At 42.3% G+C, this 19,380-nt stretch overlaps 1 protein-coding gene across 3 annotated transcripts in view; it reads left to right on the top strand.

Annotated features, from left to right (window-relative positions):
* gnao1a (guanine nucleotide binding protein (G protein), alpha activating activity polypeptide O, a) overlaps positions 1-19,380 on the top strand; it is a 137,915-nt gene that overhangs the window by 107,688 nt on the left and 10,847 nt on the right. For all 3 annotated transcript variants that reach the window (XM_036954480.1, XM_036954495.1, XM_036954484.1), the window contains exons 4-6: positions 3,741-3,901; positions 14,330-14,458; positions 18,471-18,600. In XM_036954480.1, coding sequence (XP_036810375.1) covers positions 3,741-3,901; positions 14,330-14,458; positions 18,471-18,600 — 420 coding nt within the window. The remainder of the gene's footprint in view (positions 1-3,740; positions 3,902-14,329; positions 14,459-18,470; positions 18,601-19,380) is intronic.

Genomic DNA, 19,380 nt, shown 5'->3' with positions numbered 1-19,380 from the left:
TGATGTCTGCCTGTAACAATACAAATGCACTACGATGTGTATTATGCATAGAACTGACTAAATGTAGTCATTTGTATGAGGCATGGTAGACATTGGCTCAACTTACCGCATGGCAAACATGTTGACTACTTTTGTCCACACAGCTACAAGGATGCACTTTCATGCTACACTCTTAGAAAAAAAGGTACTATCTAGAACTTTAAAAAGTTTTTCGTCTTTCCTATAGGATAACCCTTTGAAGAACCTTTTTGGTTCCAGGTAGAACCCTTTGAAGAACCTTGTTTGGTTCCAGGTAGAACCCTTTTGGTTCCAGGTAGAACCATTTTGAGTTCCATGTGGAACCCTTTACACAAAGAGTTCTACATGAAACATAAACAAGTTCTACCTGGAACCAGAAAGGGTTTTCCTATGGGCACCGCGAAAGAACCCATATAACCCACAGAAAGGGTTCTCCTTTTTTCTAAGATTTAGGACCTCTTATTGGCGCTTATAGAGACCCCAAATGATGTATCTACTTTGGTTTAGATACGAGCATCATGAAACCTGTAACACAATACATTCATTTGACTTGGTAAAAATCTGTGTTTTGGACCTAACTTGCTTACCACTTTTTCCATGTGGTTTCTTCACAGACTCCATGAAAATATGACATCTTCATAAATATTTGGTCACATGGTTACTTTTGTATATGGTTTCCTAGAAACATGGGGTGGCTCAACTAACCATTTGACTCAACTTACCACACTCTTCCCTAGTATGGAAATACAGGTGGTAATATTACAGCTGGAGCTTCTTGGTTTCCTCATCTCAGTTTATCTCCCACTGAGATGTATTTTAGTGTGTCAGACCTTAATGGTGATAGCAGTTTCTGTCACTTCTCCTGTGCTGGGTTCCAGATGTCCCCAGGCTTTTCGTGTTGATGTGAACACAGCAGTCTCTCTCTCCCACCAGGGAAAATACTGTATGGCTGGAGAGAATCTCCTGAGATACCAAATTGGCAATTCCAACCTGATTCTCATTTTCTCTCTCTCCCCTTATCAAAGCTATTCTCTATTTCTCACGCTTGTTTTTGTGCTGATTTTGGTTGAAGTGTTCCTCCCTCTCCTTGCTCAGTTGGCTGGTCTAGCCTCTTTCCCCAGGTTAGGACTGCAGAGTGAGTCTGACCTAAAATGCTGGGCTTTGTCACAGCTAAGCTGCCCAGCTCTCCTGCTAAAAGGAACAAAACGCTCTTTTCAGGACCTTGGCTGCAGACACTGCATGGCTTTGTGTTAGTGTAACTTTGGACCAATGCTACATAAAGAAGTGAGAATGACATCAGGGCAATTATGTAAGGAAGGGAAGTGTTGAGCAAGTGAGGAGATTAGAGGAAGGGAGAAAGCACTGTTTTATTTTTTTGCATGCCTCATCCTGTCCACCATTATAGAGGAGATTGCAGGTACAGTGGGGCAAAAAAGTATTTAGTCAGTCACCAATTGTGCAAGTTCTCCCACTTAAAAATATGAGAGAGGCCTGTAATTTTCATCATAGGTACACTTCAACTATGACAGACAAAATGAGAGAAAAAAATCCAGAAAATCACATTGTAGGATTTTTAATGAATTTATTTGCAAATTATGGTGGAAAATAAGTATTTGGTCAATAACAAAAGTTTATCTCAATACTTTGTTATATACCCTTTGTTGGCAATGACAGAGGTCAAACGTTTTCTGTAAGTCTTCACAAGGTTTTCACACACTGTTGCTGGTATTTTGGCCCATTCCTCCCCTCGTATGGTTCTGGGATTTTTGCTCACCGTACTTGTGATCATTTTGACCCCACGGGGTGAGATCTTGCGTGGAGCCCCAGATCGAGGGAGATTATCAGTGGTCTTGTATGTCTTACATATCCTAATAATTTCTCCCACAGTTGATTTCTTCAAACCAAGCTGCTTACCTATTGGAGATTCAGTCTTCCCAGCCTGGTGCAGGTCTACAATTTTGTTTCTGGTGTCCTTTGACAGCTCTTTGGTCTTGGCCATAGTGGAGTTTGGAGTGTGACTGTTTGAGGTTGTGGACAGGTGTCTTTTATACTGATAACAAGTTCAAACAGGTGCCATTAATACAGGTAACGAGTGGAGGACAGAGGAGCCTCTTAAAGAAGAAGTTGCAGGCCTGTGAGAGCCAGAAATCTTGCTTGTTTGTAGGTGACCAAATACTTATTTTCCACCATAATTTGCAAATAAATTAATTAAAAATCCTCCAATGTGCTTTTCTGGATTTTTTTTCTTCTAATTTTATCTGTCATGGTTGAAGTGTACCTATGATGAAAATTACAGGCCTCTCATCTTTTTAAGTGGGAGAACTTGCACAATTGGTGACTGACTAAATACTTTTTTTGCCCCACTGTAGGTGTGTGTGTGAGCAGACCAATGTGTATCCGGTGTGTAGATCATTATCAATGATTCTGGGTATTGATCAGCTTCAGAGCAGCAGCAGCAGCTGGTGAAACATAGAGGCTGAGGAGTTTTTTTCCCCTTCTTAGTGACGCCCATGACCTTTACTCTGTTGGTAACTAGGGACCTGATTGGTGCTGTGAGTGACAAACAGGCAGCAGCTGCTGTGTCAAAGCTGTAGCATGTCCCAGCACATACTAGAGCCTGTCAATCAAACTCTGGTGGGTGTCAACTGCACATGGTCATTCAGAGAGGACACACACGGGTCAATTACTCCCTACACTACTCTGTTATCACGCTCCAATACTCAGGGTGGGTTGGTGGGTGGTTGTTCCATTTCAATATGGACTAGGAGCGGAGCCCACAGGATGTGGGTGGGATTAGCAGCTGCAGAGATGAGAGGCAGAGTAGTGGTCCATAAACACACACACACACACACAGGACGCCCAGCCTGTAATTGAGTCAATGTTGCATAACTTTCTGGCCAGGCAGTGGGGAGTCGGTAATAAGGGCTGAAACACTTTCCCAGACCCAGTGCTCAGTTCGGGACATTGTGATTCGTGACTAGTTTTTGGGGTTATGCGGGGAAGGCAGGATCACTCCTTCCAGGATGCTCCTCTCCTGTAACCTTTGCATTTGTAGACACTAGTGGAATGAAAAACAGTTATTTAGATTTAGATATCTCTACCCTTACAAAAAAAGATTGCAATTTTGTAACTGCAGTAACTGCAGTCGGCTGTGGTGTTTTGGACTCAGTAATTGCAGAATAATTGCAGTGTACTGCAGTGAAACTGCAATTATAGTGCACTGTAACTGCAGTTACACTGCACAATTACTGCAGTAAAAAAATAATATTTTGGACGCAATATTTGCAGTGTTCTACAGTTATACTGCACTCTAACTGCAATTGTTTTTCGTACGGGTATTTTCTAATTACACTATAATTTTAGAAGTATTATCTTTGCACAAGAAATACCTCTCTGATTGTATTGTGATATGGATACTTAATGTGAGTGCTATATCTGTTCCTTTCTACAGGCTGATGTTTTCCTCTCTACAGGCTTGTGTGTATTGGGTGGCAGGTAGCCTAGTGGTTAAGAGTGTTGGGAAAGTAACTGAAAAGATGCTGGTTCAAATCCCTGAGCTGACTAAGTGAAAAATCTGTCAATGTGCCCTTGAGCAAGGTACTTAACCGTAATTGCTCCTGTAAGTCTCTCTGGATAAGAATGGTTACTAAATGACAAATATGTAAATGTACTGTATTAAAGGTGCTATGTATAATGTACCTGTTGTTCCTCTCCCTCCTCAGGCTGATGCTAAGATGGTGTGTGACGTGGTGAGTCGTATGGAGGACACTGAGCCCTACTCTCCTGAGCTCCTGGGGGCTATGATCCGCCTGTGGTCTGACTCCGGCATCCAGGAGTGCTTCAGCCGCGCCCGAGAATACCAGCTCAATGACTCTGCCCAATAGTGAGTACTACTTTACCTCTACTGCCCCCCCAAAGGAGGACCTAGTGCTGCAGGATCAATACAACTCTCATTACTCTGCTCCAATCGATGAAAGTGTTTATGGATCACACATACATAAATGTCATCCACTTACTACATTAATTGATGTCCATGTGACATTAGTCATATACAACAAATATGAAGCAACTATTTTGTGTTTTATAGACAAAGTAGTTTGAGGCCCAAAGTGAATTGGTAAATTCCTGTGCTAGGTTGTAAATCAATTGGTATCAAACACACACTACCGATCAAAAGTTTTAGAACACTTACTCATTTTAGGGTTTTTCTTTATTTTTTACTAATTTCTACATTGTAGAATAATAGTGAATATATCAAAACAATGAAATAACACATGGAATCATGTAGTTACCAAAAAAGTGTTAAACAAATAAAAATACATTTTATATTTGAGATTCTTCAAATAGCCACCTTTTGCCTTGATGACAGCTTTGCAAAAGCTTTGCACACTCTTGGCATTCTCTCAACCAGAATCATGAGGTCGTCACCTGGAATGCATTTCAATGAACAGGTGTACCTTCTTAAAAGTTCATTTGTGGAATTTATTTCCTCCTTAATGTGTTTGAGCCAATCAGTTGTGTTGTGACAAGGCAGGGGGCTATACAGAAGATAGCCCTATTTGGTAAAAGACAGAGTCCATATTATGGCAAGAACAGCTCAAATAAGCAAAGATAAATGACAGTCCATCATTACTTTAAGACATGAAGGTCAGTCAATAGGAAAAATGTCAAGAACATTGAAAGTTTCTTCAAGTGCAGTCGCAAAAACCATCAAGCGCTATGATGAAACTGGCTCTCATGAGGACCGCCACAGGAATGTTCAGAAGTTCTTTAGAGTTACCAGCCTCCAAAATTGCATCCCACAGAGTTCAAGTAGCAGACACATCTCAACATCAACTGTTCAGAGGAGATTATGTGAATCAGGCCTTCATGGTCGAATTGCTGCACCTGCAAAAACGATTACTCTGATGTGCGAGTGCCTTTTTGAATTGCTGCAAAGAAACCACTACTAAAGGACACCAATAATAAGAAGAGACTTGCGAGCAATGGACATTAGACTGGTGGAAATTTGGAGTCCAAATTTGTGATTTCTTATTCCAACCGCTGTCTTTGTGAGACACAGTGTGGGAGAAAAGATGATCTCTGCATGTGTATTTCCCACCGTCAAGCATGGAGGAGGAGGTGTTATGGTGTGGGGGTGCTTTGCTGGTGTCACTCTGAAATATTTCGAATTAATCGGCACACTTAACCAGCATGGCTACAACAGCATTTTGCAGCGATACACCATCCCATCTGGTTTGGACTTAGTCCCACTATCATTTATTTTTCAACAGGACAATGACCCAACACACCTCCAGGTTGTGTAAGGGCTATTTTACCAAGAAGGAAAGTGATGGAGTGCTGCATCAGATGACCTGGCCTCCACCAAATTGAGAGGGTTTGGGATGAGTCAGACCTCCGAGTGAAGGAAAAGCAGCCAACAAGTGCTCAGCATATGTGGGAACTCATTCAAGGCTGTTGGAAAAGCATTCCAGGTGAAGCTGGTTGAGAGAATGCCAAGACTGTACAAAGCTGTGATCAATGCAAAGGGTGGCTATTTTAAGAGTCTCAAATATAAAGTATATTTTGAATTGTTTAACACATTTTTGGTTACTACATTATTCCATATGTGTTATTTCATAGTTGTGATGTCTTCACTATCATTCTAGTATTTAGAAAATAGTTTTAAAAAAAATAAAGAGAAACCCTTGAATGAGTAGGTGTTCTAAAACTTTTGACCTGTAGTGTATGTATGATCAGGGCCTAAAATTAATAACCGGCCCTCACCAAATGACAATGCGGGTAGATTTTGGCATTGGTGGGTAAGATGTCTATTTCACCAGCCATTTTGGCTGTTGGACAGGGCTCTACAGTGTGAGCATTTCCCTCGCATTTGTGAAGAAAAATCGTCAAGTATGATTACAGTTATAGCTAAATAAATGCTGCAGTAGCTGTTTTCAAAGTATTTCTGCCATTTTGTTCCTATAGCCTATCCCACCTCGAGCTTCAACACTGCCTGGCTGGGGACTGTGCGCACATGAACAACTAAGTGAAGGATTCATTTTTAAGAGTGCTGCGCACAGGCATAAAAGTCAGTCTATTTGGCTTGAAACGAATGTCTACTGAAGTGAGACTTTGTCCTTGTGTTTCTTGGCTATTTACATTGTTTTGTTCACAAGCTAGGTTGTTTTTCATGTTTGAGTTTCAACCGCTAGGGAAGAGAAGACAATGCGGCTACTAGTCAGGGGCTGCAGTCCAAACTAAAAGTAGACAGCCCTTGGCCCTAAACCCTCATCCTTTGAATGACGTTTTACATCTGAGTGTTTGGAGAGGGAGAGATGTTTGGAGAGGCAACGTCCTTGGTGGAAATCTTGAAGTTGTGCTTAAAGACAATCAACCTATAGCTATTAATGTACCTAGCTAGCTAACAATTCTGTCAGTTAGCTACCCATAGCTGGCAAGCTAGTTTTATAGTTTGGTCATTTATTCCAATACATTTCAGAATTCCCAAAAATATGTTTATGAAGCTAACTACGTTTTATAGTCTCACTACGAGACTAAACCAATTTGCCAATGCTAAAATCGATGTCATTTTTATATATATTTTTTTAGCAAGCTAGCATCATGAATTGTTGGTCATATCAACCCCACAAGTGATCAAAGTTTTTCACTCGCTCCGTCAAGCTAAATTGAGGGCCGAGGGGGCAAGGTTTGTGAATTGGACCTCCACTTAAGATGGCAAACAAATTGCATCCGGTTTCGATGGGGATTCCCCAGAGGAAAAGTGGCTATTGTGAGGGCTGAGGGGATAAAAATAACATGTTTGGAATGCAGTCATGCTCTCAATCTCACAGGCACAAACATGACTTGAGTCACATTACCACAGTAACCATTAAAAGAGTAGGTGAACATTTTTGTCTCATCTGTGATATTTTGGTTAAAAAAATATTAAATTATATTAAATAATTAAAATTAAATAATATTAAAAAAATATTAAATTAAACAATGTACCACATTACTTCTTACTAGTAATAGATGTATTGTTTTTAGAAACATTACAAAGCATGCTCATCTGTTATTTTGTGTTTTGTTGGTGTGATTTTAGCAACAATCGCAAAACAATTGGGCTGGTTAAAAAATCTAAGTTGCTGGAAAGTAATCTGAAAGTAACTGAAAGTAATCCGATTACATTACTGAGTTTGGGTAATCCAAAAGTTATGTTATTGATTACAATTTTGGACAGAACTGTAAACGAATACTTTTAGAAAGTAACCTACCCAACCCTGAGGACTAGTGTGGAGAACAACAGAGTGTAGAGCAGCAGTGATACACTGTGACACTGTAGACTGGAGCAGGATAGAGAGGGAATGATTAAAGGACATAGCCAGTAGCGAGTTGCTCAGCTTCTCTGAGGTGGCTTAAGCCCATAGTATTGCATTCCTGAGAAAATTCATTTATATTAGTGTGTCCTGCGAAAGGTCACGAAACACATTTATTTCACATTTACATAGAACACAATTAATTGTGTTGTAAATGTCATAGCATTTAGGAATGATGTTTGATTACTGGTAGTCCAGGATTTCATTCAAGACGAATTCAGTTTTGTCCGGATCAGCGTTATAGAAACGTTGCATAACACTTTGAGGTGATAAGGATGGATATGTCTATCAATGTCTTTTGACATATGAAAGCAGCCCACATGCTATGTAGAGTTAAGAGTCATGGTACTCAGAGCAGTCTCTCTCTCTCTCTCCCCTCTCTCTCTCAGTGGCCCTGGATATGACCTCAGTGATATATTATCAGTGTGTGGGTGCTCTTCATTTGTGACCCATTTAGTTTCAATGTGCACATTTATGACACTGGTAAAGTGTGTTCTCAGACAGTGCTCTTGTGAGAAGTATGTTTACCAAAAGCACCATTTTAAGATTTGTAGTCAAAGTACACATTGTTCTTCTCATCAATTGAAATAATATGTTGCTATATAAAGAATAAAAAATACAATTTAAAAAGCGTATATCATAGCTCCCAACTAGATCATACATTTCAGCCATTTTGTGCTACAGAGCTCACCACCCATCAGCATCGCAGAAGCAGTGCTGTGATTTACCACAAACTTTGCCAGAGGCCCATCAGATAAGTTGTTACCATGTGTGGCTCATCCCCACTCCCTATGTGGAAGGCCCCCCAACCCCAACAAACATGAGGGGTAGGAGGGGTAAACAGACTTCCTGCAATTATGCACAATGTTCCATGTGGCAGAGAGAAACGTGTTGTTTTATAGATTGTTATGCAATTTTTTGTTTTTTTGCCATGAGAATTTCCTGCTACTCTAAACATTTTGCTTTGAGGCTAAGAGAAACTGTTAGTTTTAAAGTAACTGTCCAGTGAAAATCGTACTTTTAAAAGTTAATTCTGTTAACTCATACCTAAATAATGTTGTTGACTCATCCTCCACTCGTATTTGTGGCCAAACTATAAATGGGAAAACACTTCAAAAACCCCCACCTCAAACTTGAATCTCAAACAGACCGTTAAAAAAATGCTGAGGAGGATGAGCTGGGCAATCATGGGTCTACTCGTATTAATCTTTTTAATGATCGGTCTACTCGCATTAATCTTTTTAATCATCTTTCTACTCACATTAATCTTTTTAATGATCGGTTTACTCGCATTAATCTTTTTAATGATCGGTCTACTTGTATTCATCTTTTTAATCATCGGTCTACTTGTATTCATCTTTTTAATCATCGTTATATGCCCACACCATTCTGTTGTTGGGGTATGCCCACACCATTCTGTTGTTGGGGTATGCCCACACCATTCTGTTGTTGGGGTATGCCCACACCATTCTGTTGTTGGGGTATGCCCACACCATTCTGTCGTTGGGGTATGCCCACACCATTCTGTTATTGGGGTATGCCCACACCATTCTGTTATTGGGGTATGCCCACACCATTCTGTTATTGGGGTGTGCCCACACCATTCTGTTGTTGGGGTATGCCCACACCATTCTGTTATTGGGGTATGCCCACACCATTCTGTTGTTGGGGTATGCCCACACCATTCTGTTATTGGGGTATGCCCACACCATTCTGTTATTGGGGTATGCCCACACCATTCTGTTGTTGGGGTATGCCCACACCATTCTGTTATTGGGGTATGCCCACACTATTCTGTTGTTGGGGTATGCCCACACCATTCTGTTGTTGGGGTATGCCCACACCATTCTGTTGTTGGGGTATGCCCACACCATTCTGTTGTTGGGGTATGCCCACACCATTCTGTTGTTGGGGTATGCCCACACCATTCTGTTGTTGGGGTATGCCCACACCATTCTGTTGTTGGGGTATGCCCACACCATTCTGTTGTTGGGGTATGCCCACACCATTCTGTTATTGGGGTATGCCCACACCATTCTGTTATTGGGGTATGCCCACACCATTCTGTTGTTGGGGTATGCCCACACCATTCTGTTATTGGGGTATGCCCACACTATTCTGTTGTTGGGGTATGCCCACACCATTCTGTTGTTGGGGTATGCCCACACCATTCTATTGTTGGGGTATGCCCACACCATTCTGTTGTTGGGGTATGCCCACACCATTCTGTTGTTGGGGTATGCCCACACCATTCTGTTGTTGGGGTATGCCCACACCATTCTGTTGTTGGGGTATGCCCACACAATTCTGTTGTTGGGGTATGCCCACACCATTCTGTTGTTGGGGTATGCCCACACCATTCTGTTGTTGAGGTATTCCCACACCATTCTGTTGTTGAGGTATGCCCACACCATTCTGTTGTTGGGGTATGCCCACACCATTCTGTTGTTGGGGTATGCCCACACCATTCTGTTGTTGAGGTATGCCCACACCATTCTGTTGTTGGGGTATGCCCACACCATTCCAACACAGAAAAGCTGCTTTATAACATACTTCATTATAATTTTTTAGAAGGAAAATTATTTCACTCATATTGTAATTAGTTATAGATCATATTTCATAGGAATCTGGATAAACGGGACAGTTACTTTAAAGGTCGACTTTGGGCAAAAAACGCAAAATAAAGGCTTTAAAAATGTATAACTGATCAACGCATCATCATGCCAGATCATTTCATGCTTAAAAAAAATTCTGAATAAGATATTTGGCTACAGTAGTGTCATTTCTTACCGATCTCCACATTTCTTACCGATCTCCTGCAATTCTACACATTTTACCATTCCTTATCACGTGTTCATATGCTATCTGGGGGGCCTCAAACCAAAAAATGTATTAATAATATTTCACTCATATTGTCATTAATTCTAATATGAAGAGTTACTCATTTATTTTAAAGAAATTACTTGGGGAGACGAATCAACCTGTTCTGACATGCCCCCCCCCCCCATCCCTCGTGGCAATTTCGCCTATGCCAAGAATCTTCCAACTGGAATTTTGGGGAAACCAGAGAATTTATTGAAAGCTTCCATAATTTTACAACCCCAGGTATACCACAGGACACTTAGTTTTCTCTGTTTTCTCTGTTCTCCTCTTTCAGCCCTCTACTTTCTGAACTCTCTTTTTTTCTGTGAATCGCTCTCTTTAGCGCCACCTCTTTCCTTGCTATTTCCCTCCCATTGATCTCACCAACTCCTTTCTTTCCCGCCACATCAACCATCCCTGCTCCCCTCCCTCTCTCCTTTCCTCCTTCTCTCCTCCCTCTCCAACACCAGCCTGTGGAGTGATTGGAAGCAGCCGACAGCAGGCATGGTGCTGAGAGGTTTTGCCATGCAGAGCACTCAAGCTGGACAATGAGGAGGAGGGGAAAGGGGGAGAGAGAGAAGGGTGGAGGGTGTGTTTGGGGGGGAGTTACTGGCAGGGAGCCTGACAAAAGAGAGCCCCCTCCTACGCACCCCACCTCTACACCATTTCAACAGACCCCAGATGACCCAGTCTTATCCTCCCAGCATAGATAGAACCTCATCACTATTCATATTGGTAGGGAAAGCATGACGCTTACAGCACCACTGGGTCTCAGAGCCACAGAACTGCTATATTACATCAGATACCAGACCTCAAATCCCTTGGGATTGTATTCATCGTGTTAGTTATTGGTGGACAATATGGATGTTAGTTTAATGAACTCCAGTAAATATTTCAAGTGAGGTTTGGCTGGAAGATAAGTCAGAAATCATATTTAATTCAGACCACGATGATATCCAGTTGGATAGAAATGTTAATTGTGTTATGGCAGAGGAGTAAACACACGTAGACACGTTCTGCTGTTTACTCCTCATTTGACTGTGCTCTTTCTGTTCCAAAGTAGACGGCAATGAAACTATGACACTATTGTATGAGACTAGACTGTACAAGTTACCACTCACAGTCCTTCATGGAAATCCCTCTTATATAGCCAGCTGAAATTTGCATTGGCAGTTTTTATTTGAGGATAAACAATACATCATAATGGGGAGAGAGGCAAACACAGATAGGAGGAATGAAAGGTAGAAAGGAGAGAGAGAGAGAGAGAACAAATCAGTGATGACAAAGAGGGGAGAGACAGAGAGGGTGGCAGAGGAGAGTGTGCTACCTTGTAATATTTAAACAGTAAGGAGGAGCTGTAACCTATATTCTCATTATATCTTGTTTATGCTCTTTTGGTTTAGAAGAATAACTTATAGAGGGGAAATGTGCTTTTTGTTAGGGCTGGTTGATATGTTGTAAGAACTGATATTGTGGTATGAATAAGATGTGCATGAATCAAACATTAATTGACAGTAATGACTGTGTTCCCTGTTGTGTTGATGTCGCCCCCTGGATGCAGTGAGGTTTACTTCATCTCTCTGTGCAGGTGGGCTGGCCTGTTATGGCAGGGCAGGGTGAATCCGCTCTATGGAGAAGTTTCATCTGAATTTAAATGGCCATGTCAGTGTTAGCTTTGGACACACTTTGTAGAGATATGACATCTCATTCCACTTCCAGCAGTTGCATAATAGTTTTCCCCCACTGCTCTTCCTCTATCTCCCTGGCCTGCCTCCATCCTCTCTTTCTTTCTTTCTCCCTGTGTTATTTTCTCTGCCCCTCTCCTTATATTATGAACAGGGAAGCAGTACTATGGACACAGCCATAGGCACTACTGTTAATGAGCTGCATTAGTGCTGGGCAGCCTGCCACTCAAACAGAGAGCTTGGCAACGGATGCAGCACATTTACCACTGAACATCGGCTTGTGTTAGTCATTTATCAAACATTTCACGTGTACACACATTTAAAAGCATTCAGCAACATACCGTACTGCGGCTCCATGCAGTGTAGGGTTGTGTTGTGCAGTGGAAGTGCCCCCCTCATTGGGTCATGTCACCAGGCCAGTGGCCAGGGTGGAATGTTAACACACTGCTGCCAAATATTGCAGCTTCCAAGCGAAGTCTCACAGATGAAGATCAACTGGACACAGATCAGTGAATGACACCATTACACATAAAACACAGATGAAGGGAGAGAAGATGTTTGGATGTAATTTATGTGTGTGTCAGTTTAAGTGTCCTCTCTACCACATTACTGGGTGCTGACTGTTGGTTAGTCTTGGGTGTGATGAACCTCTACCACATTACTGGGTGCTGACTGTTGGTTAGTCTTGGGTGTGATGATCCTCTCTACCACATTACTGGGTGCTGACTGTGGGTTAGTCTTGGGTGTGATGAACCTCTACCACATTACTGGGTGCTGACTGTTGGTTAGTCTTGGGTGTGATGAACCTCTACCACATTACTGGGTGCTGACTGTTGGTTAGTCTTGGGTGTGATGAACCTCTACCACATTACTGGGTGCTGACTGTTGGTTAGTCTTGGGTGTGATGATCCTCTACCACATTACTGGGTGCTGACTGTGGGTTAGTCTTGGGTGTGATGAACCTCTACCACATTACTGGGTGCTGACTGTTGGTTAGTCTTGGGTGTGATGAACCTCTCTACCACATTACTGGGTGCTGACTGTTGGTTAGTCTTGGGTGTGATGATCCTCTCTACCACATTACTGGGTGCTGACTGTTGGTTAGTCTTGGGTGTGATGAACCTCTACCACATTACTGGGTGCTGACTGTTGGTTAGTCTTGGGTGTGATGAACCTCTATCACATTACTGGGTGCTGACTGTTGGTTAGTCTTGGGTGTGATGATCCTCTCTACCACATTACTGGGTGCTGACGGTTGGTTAGTCTTGGGTGTGATGATCCTCTCTACCACATTACTGGGTGCTGACTGTTGGTTAGTCTTGGGTGTGATGATCCTCTACCACATTACTGGGTGCTGACTGTTGGTTAGTCTTGGGTGTGATGATCCTCTACCACATTACTGGGTGCTGACTGTTGGTTAGTCTTGGGTGTGATGAACCTCTACCACATTACTGGGTGCTGACTGTTGGTTAGTCTTGGGTGTGATGATCCTCTACCACATTACTGGGTGCTGACTGTTGGTTAGTCTTGGGTGTGATGAACCTCTCTACCACATTACTGGGTGCTGACTGTTGGTTAGTCTTGGGTGTGATGATCCTCTCTACCACATTACTGGGTGCTGACTGTTGGTTAGTCTTGGGTGTGATGATCCTCTACCACATTACTGGGTGCTGACTGTTGGTTAGTCTTGGGTGTGATGATCCTCTACCACATTACTGGGTGCTGACTGTTGGTTAGTCTTGGGTGTGATGATCCTCTACCACATTACTGGGTGCTGACTGTGGGTTAGTCTTGGGTGTGATGAACCTCTACCACATTACTGGGTGCTGACTGTTGGTTAGTCTTGGGTGTGATGAACCTCTCTACCACATTACTGGGTGCTGACTGTTGGTTAGTCTTGGGTGTGATGAATCTCTACCACATTACTGGGTGCTGACTGTTGGTTAGTCTTGGGTGTGATGAATGATCCTCTCCACACGGAGAGAGTTACAGCTTGTTTTTCCTGGTTGTCATCCTTGTCTATTTCCCCTTATATTGATCGTCACCACTCCTGCATGTGGAGCAGTAGATTTGCACCCAGTCCTAAGCAATCCCAGCTGCTCTAGCTGATGTTGTGCTATATTTTGAGCAATAGACCAGTCTTTGATATTTTCTGTCTAAAATGTCCATTATTGGCCTCGTAACTGGAGTGCACTGTTCCAGCCCTTCAAATTCCAATGTTGTCTAGTCCTCTGGGTTTTAGGCCAGACTACTATCTCTCCAATCACTGATTTGAATCACTTAATTTAGTTCTGTGGTGCAATGAAAACCAGTGTGTACTTGACCCAGAATTACACAGAGGCCCTGTTTCAGTCCTTACAGTTTAGTCCAATGGATTGATCCTAACTGGCCTCTGTCTTTCCTCAGCTACCTAGACAGTTTAGACCGGATCGGTGCACCTGACTACCAGCCCACAGAGCAGGACATCCTCAGAACCCGAGTCAAGACCACTGGCATTGTAGAAACTCACTTCGTCTTCAAGAACCTGCACTTCAGGTAAGACATTGGCTCAGTGCTCCTCTTCCTCCTCAAATATCTCTCTACTCTAACTACTTAATGATTATTTTTTTATATATATTCCAACTGGTTATGCTGCATTTACGTTGACCTTTTCATGGAACCATGAAAGTCTATGAACCATAGTCTCAAAGACTAGACGTAACATAGTAAATGTAAATCTGGGACACTAATTAGTATGATAGGTTACGTTTGGTATGGTTGCACAAGACAGATGGTCACTTAAGGCAAAGACAAAAGTAGGGTGGTTGGGTGGGCGTATAACGCGAATGTCTAGCAACTTGAATCTCATCACGGGAAACTTTTGTAAGCTAATTAGCAACTTTTCAACTACTTACTAATTTTTAGCTACTTTGCAACTACTTAGCATGTTAGCTAACCCTTCCCTTAACCCTGACCTTAACCCTTTAACGTAACTCCTAAATTTAACCTTAAACCTAGCTAACGTTAGCCAGCTTGCAAACATTAGCCACTTAGCTAGAATTCACAACATATCATATGTTTTGCAAATTCATAACATTGTACATTTTTGCAAATTCGGAAACATATTTTGCAAATTCGGAACAAATAATATGAATTGTAATTCACAATATATCATACAAAATGGGTGATGGACATCCCCAAATGAATACATACCATACGAAACATAACATATCATACTAAGTGTCTCGGATTTACATACAGAATCATACGAAATGCTCTGAGACCTGGTTGTGTAAACGGTATTCTTCTGTAGCTAAAGTATGTGTGGTTAAATGGTGATTATGATGTGTCATACATGGATTGTACCCTAGATTCATTTTTTTTTTCATTATTGTACCATGGCAATTAACATTTTCTTTTTTTAAATGAATGAGCACTGGGATCAGCACAGAGCGCTGGGAGAAAAGGAGCTGTGACTGAATCTACATTTCAATTATAATCTCTAGTTAATTATTCTAGAACTGCCAAACCTGAAGACATACTATTTAAGTTTAAATCATTAAGTATTACCTGGATATTTTGTGGTATTTAAAATGCACTGTAAAATCTAGTGCTACCAATTCATTATATTACTAATTCTTTTTTAACGTGGGATGTACATTGAAAAAGCAGGATGTGCAATTAAAATCCCCAATTCAGCTTGTTTTTTGACAAGGTAAAAATCTGTTGTTCTGCCCCTGAGTAAGGCAGTTAACCCACCCTTTCCCGGGCGCCGAAGACGTGATTGTCTATTAAGGCAGCCCCTCACAGCTCTCTGATTCAGAGGTGTTGGGTTAAATGCAGAAGACACCTTTCAGTTGAATGCAATCAGTTGCACAACTAACTAGGTATTCCCCTTTCCTTTCCATTTAGCTTGGTTTAACATGATCATGTCAGTTGTTTTTCTATCACAAAACAGAGGGCTTGTATTTTTCCTCTGCTCCTCACACAGCGGCCTTCCTGCCTGCCTGCCTGCCTGCCTGAAGGGCCTGCTAGCACAAAGCAGCTCTTTGTTCATCTCCTTCTCTGACTCAGTCAGCTGATTGAGAACAAAAAATACATTATGAAAATAATGTGTTAAAGGTCCAATTCAGCCATTTTTATCTCTATTAAATCATTTCTGGGTAACAATTCAAATCAAATCAAATCAAATTTTATTTGTCACATACACATGGTTAGCAGATGTTAATGCGAGTGTAGCGAAATGCTTGTGCTTCTAGTTCCGACAATGCAGTAATAACCAACAAGTAATCTAACTAACAATTCCAAAACTACTGTCTTGTACACAGTGTAAGGGGATAAAGAATATGTACATAAGGATATATGAATGAGTGATGGTACAGAGCAGCATAGGCAAGATACAGTAGATGGTATCGAGTACAGTATGTACAAATGAGATGAGTATGTAAACAAAGTGGCATAGTTTAAAGTGGCTAGTGATACATGTATTACATAAGGATACAGTCGATGATATAGAGTACAGTATATACGTATGCATATGAGATGAATAATGTAGGGTAAGTAACATTATATAAGGTAGCATTGTTTAAAGTGGCTAGTGATATATTTACATCATTTCCCATCAATTCCCATTATTAAAGTGGCTGGAGTTGAGTCAGTGTCAGTGTGTTGGCAGCAGCCACTCAATGTTAGTGGTGGCTGTTTAACAGTCTGATGGCCTTGAGATAGAAGCTGTTTTTCAGTCTCTCGGTCCCAGCTTTGATGCACCTGTACTGACCTTGCCTTCTGGATGATAGCGGGGTGAACAGGCAGTGGCTCGGGTGGTTGATGTCCTTGATGATCTTTATGGCCTTCCTGTGACATCGGGTGGTGTAGGTGTCCTGGAGGGCAGGTAGTTTGCCCCCGGTGATGCGTTGTGCAGACCTCACCACCCTCTGGAGAGCCTTACGGTTGAGGGCGGAGCAGTTGCCGTACCAGGCGGTGATACAGCCCGCCAGGATGCTCTCGATTGTGCATCTGTAGAAGTTTGTGAGTGCTTTTGGTGACAAGCCAAATTTCTTCAGCCTCCTGAGGTTGAAGAGGCGCTGCTGCGCCTTCTTCACAATGCTGTCTGTGTGAGTGGACCAATTCAGTTTGTCTGTGATGTGTATGCCGAGGAACTTAAAACTTGCTACCCTCTCCACTACTGTTCCATCGATGTGGATAGGGGGGTGTTCCCTCTGCTGTTTCCTGAAGTCCACAATCATCTCCTTAGTTTTGTTGACGTTGAGTGTGAGGTTATTTTCCTGACACCACACTCCGAGGGCCCTCACCTCCTCCCTGTAGGCCGTCTCGTCGTTGTTGGTAATCAAGCCTACCACTGTTGTGTCGTCCGCAAACTTGATGATTGAGTTGGAGGCGTGCGTGGCCACGCAGTCGTGGGTGAACAGGGAGTACAGGAGAGGGCTCAGAACGCACCCTTGTGGGGCCCCAGTGTTGAGGATCAGCGGGGAGGAGATGTTGTTGCCTACCCTCACCACCTGGGGGCGGCCCGTCAGGAAGTCCAGTACCCAGTTGCACAGGGCGGGGTCGAGACCCAGGGTCTCGAGCTTGATGACGAGCTTGGAGGGTACTATGGTGTTGAATGCCGAGCTGTAGTCAATGAACAGCATTCTCACATAGGTGAGAATTAAGTACCTTACTGTGATTGTTTTAAATTTCTCAAGCAATAATTTTGATTGGATTTCTAGGAGTGGTCTAAACTGAAAACTGAAAACTAGCTGTTATTGGCAGAGAGGTTTGGAGCTCTCTTATTGGTCTATTAACTAATTTACTGCGTGGTGATGTCAACAGGCAGGGCAAAATATCTATCATGCCAAAATAGGCTGAAATTTCAGGCCGTCTTTTCAAACAGCTCTTACACTAAAACGGCATTATAATAATTTTCACAATTTCACAGTATTTTTCCAACCTCAGTGTGTAAATATATAGAAAACACAGGGAAATCACGTTTTTGACTGCACTGGGCCTTTAATATAATATGTATAAAACAGTGCAGGACTGTCAGGCTTTGATGTTCCATTAATTCCTGATCCTAAAACTTGCTCTCTGACAGGCTTTTTGCGAGGGCTAATATAGTGTTCCGGTACTGAAGAATGTTCTAGTCTCGTGGTACTGGACTGTTGTCCTTTCCCAGACCTGTTCCAGTAACCCCAGCAGTTGTGGGTGTGCCCTGCCCCTGACCTGAAATGCTGTATCTACAGTACAGAGACCTCTACAGCCTTCTGTTTGCTGGCCTGTGGCAGCAAACCCTTTGAAATCCATTGTTCTTCAGATGTAGGGAGGGGTTGGAAATCTGTGCATGAGCCTAACCTCAATGGGAAAATTACAGTAGCTATGTTACTCAAACTATAAACAATTTCAAAATGAATAGAGATATGCCATACCAATGTGTTTTTGCTTTGTCAGACTGACTGTATGTGGTAGATATTGTACTGACACTGTATACTTTATACTACAGTATGTGATCCTCTGAATGGTTGCTTTTGGTTTTTCTGTGCACGTGTAATGGATGGTGTGTGTTCCATAGGCTGTTTGATGTGGGAGGTCAGAGGTCGGAGAGGAAGAAATGGATACACTGCTTTGAGGACGTGACAGCCATTATCTTCTGTGTGGCACTGAGTGGGTACGACCAGGTGCTGCATGAAGACGAAACCACGGTGAGTTTCACTCACACACACACACACTTAATTAATTGTGTCAATATCTCCATAAAACACTCTACAATGCAGCACAATTTCCTTTTAATATGTGTCATGTACGTTTCCTTAGTTGAATACATCAACATAATGAACAACAGTTTCCTACACCGGGGCTACAGTGCCTTGCGAAAGTATTCGCCCCCTTGGCATTTTTCCTATTTTGTTTATTTTTTCTAGTGAAACAAACAAGAAATAAGACAAAACACTTGTGCAGAACTATTCACCCCAAAGTCAATACTTTGTAGAGCCACCTTTTGCCGCAATTACAGCTGCAAGTCTCTTGGGGCATGTCTCTATACGCTTGGCACATCTAGCCACTGGGATTTTTGCCCATTCTTCAAGGCAAAACTGGTCCAGCTCCTTCAAGTAGGATGGGTTCCGCTGGTGTACAGCAATCTTTAAGTCATACCACAGATTCTCAACTGGATTGAGGTCTGGGCTTTGACTATGCAATTCCAAGACATTTAAATGTTTTCCCTTAAACCACTCAAGTGTTGTTTTAGCAGTATGCTTAGGGTCATTGTCCTGCTGAAAGGTGAACCTCCTTTCCAGTCTCAAGTCTCTGGAAGACTGAAACAGGTTTCCCTCAAAAATGTCCCTGTATTTAGCGCCATCCATCATTCCCTCAATTTGGACCAGTTTCCCAGTCCCTGCCAATGAAAAACATCTCCACAGCATGATGCTGCCACCACCATGCTTCACTGTAGGGATGGTGTTCTCTGGTTGATGAGGTGTTGG

The sequence above is a fragment of the Oncorhynchus mykiss genome, chromosome 2, assembly GCF_013265735.2.
Source record: "Oncorhynchus mykiss isolate Arlee chromosome 2, USDA_OmykA_1.1, whole genome shotgun sequence".
In the NCBI taxonomy this organism is placed as follows: domain Eukaryota; kingdom Metazoa; phylum Chordata; class Actinopteri; order Salmoniformes; family Salmonidae; genus Oncorhynchus; species Oncorhynchus mykiss.
Note: the sequence above shows the minus strand (reverse complement) of the source record. Positions and strands in the feature narration are given on the sequence as shown.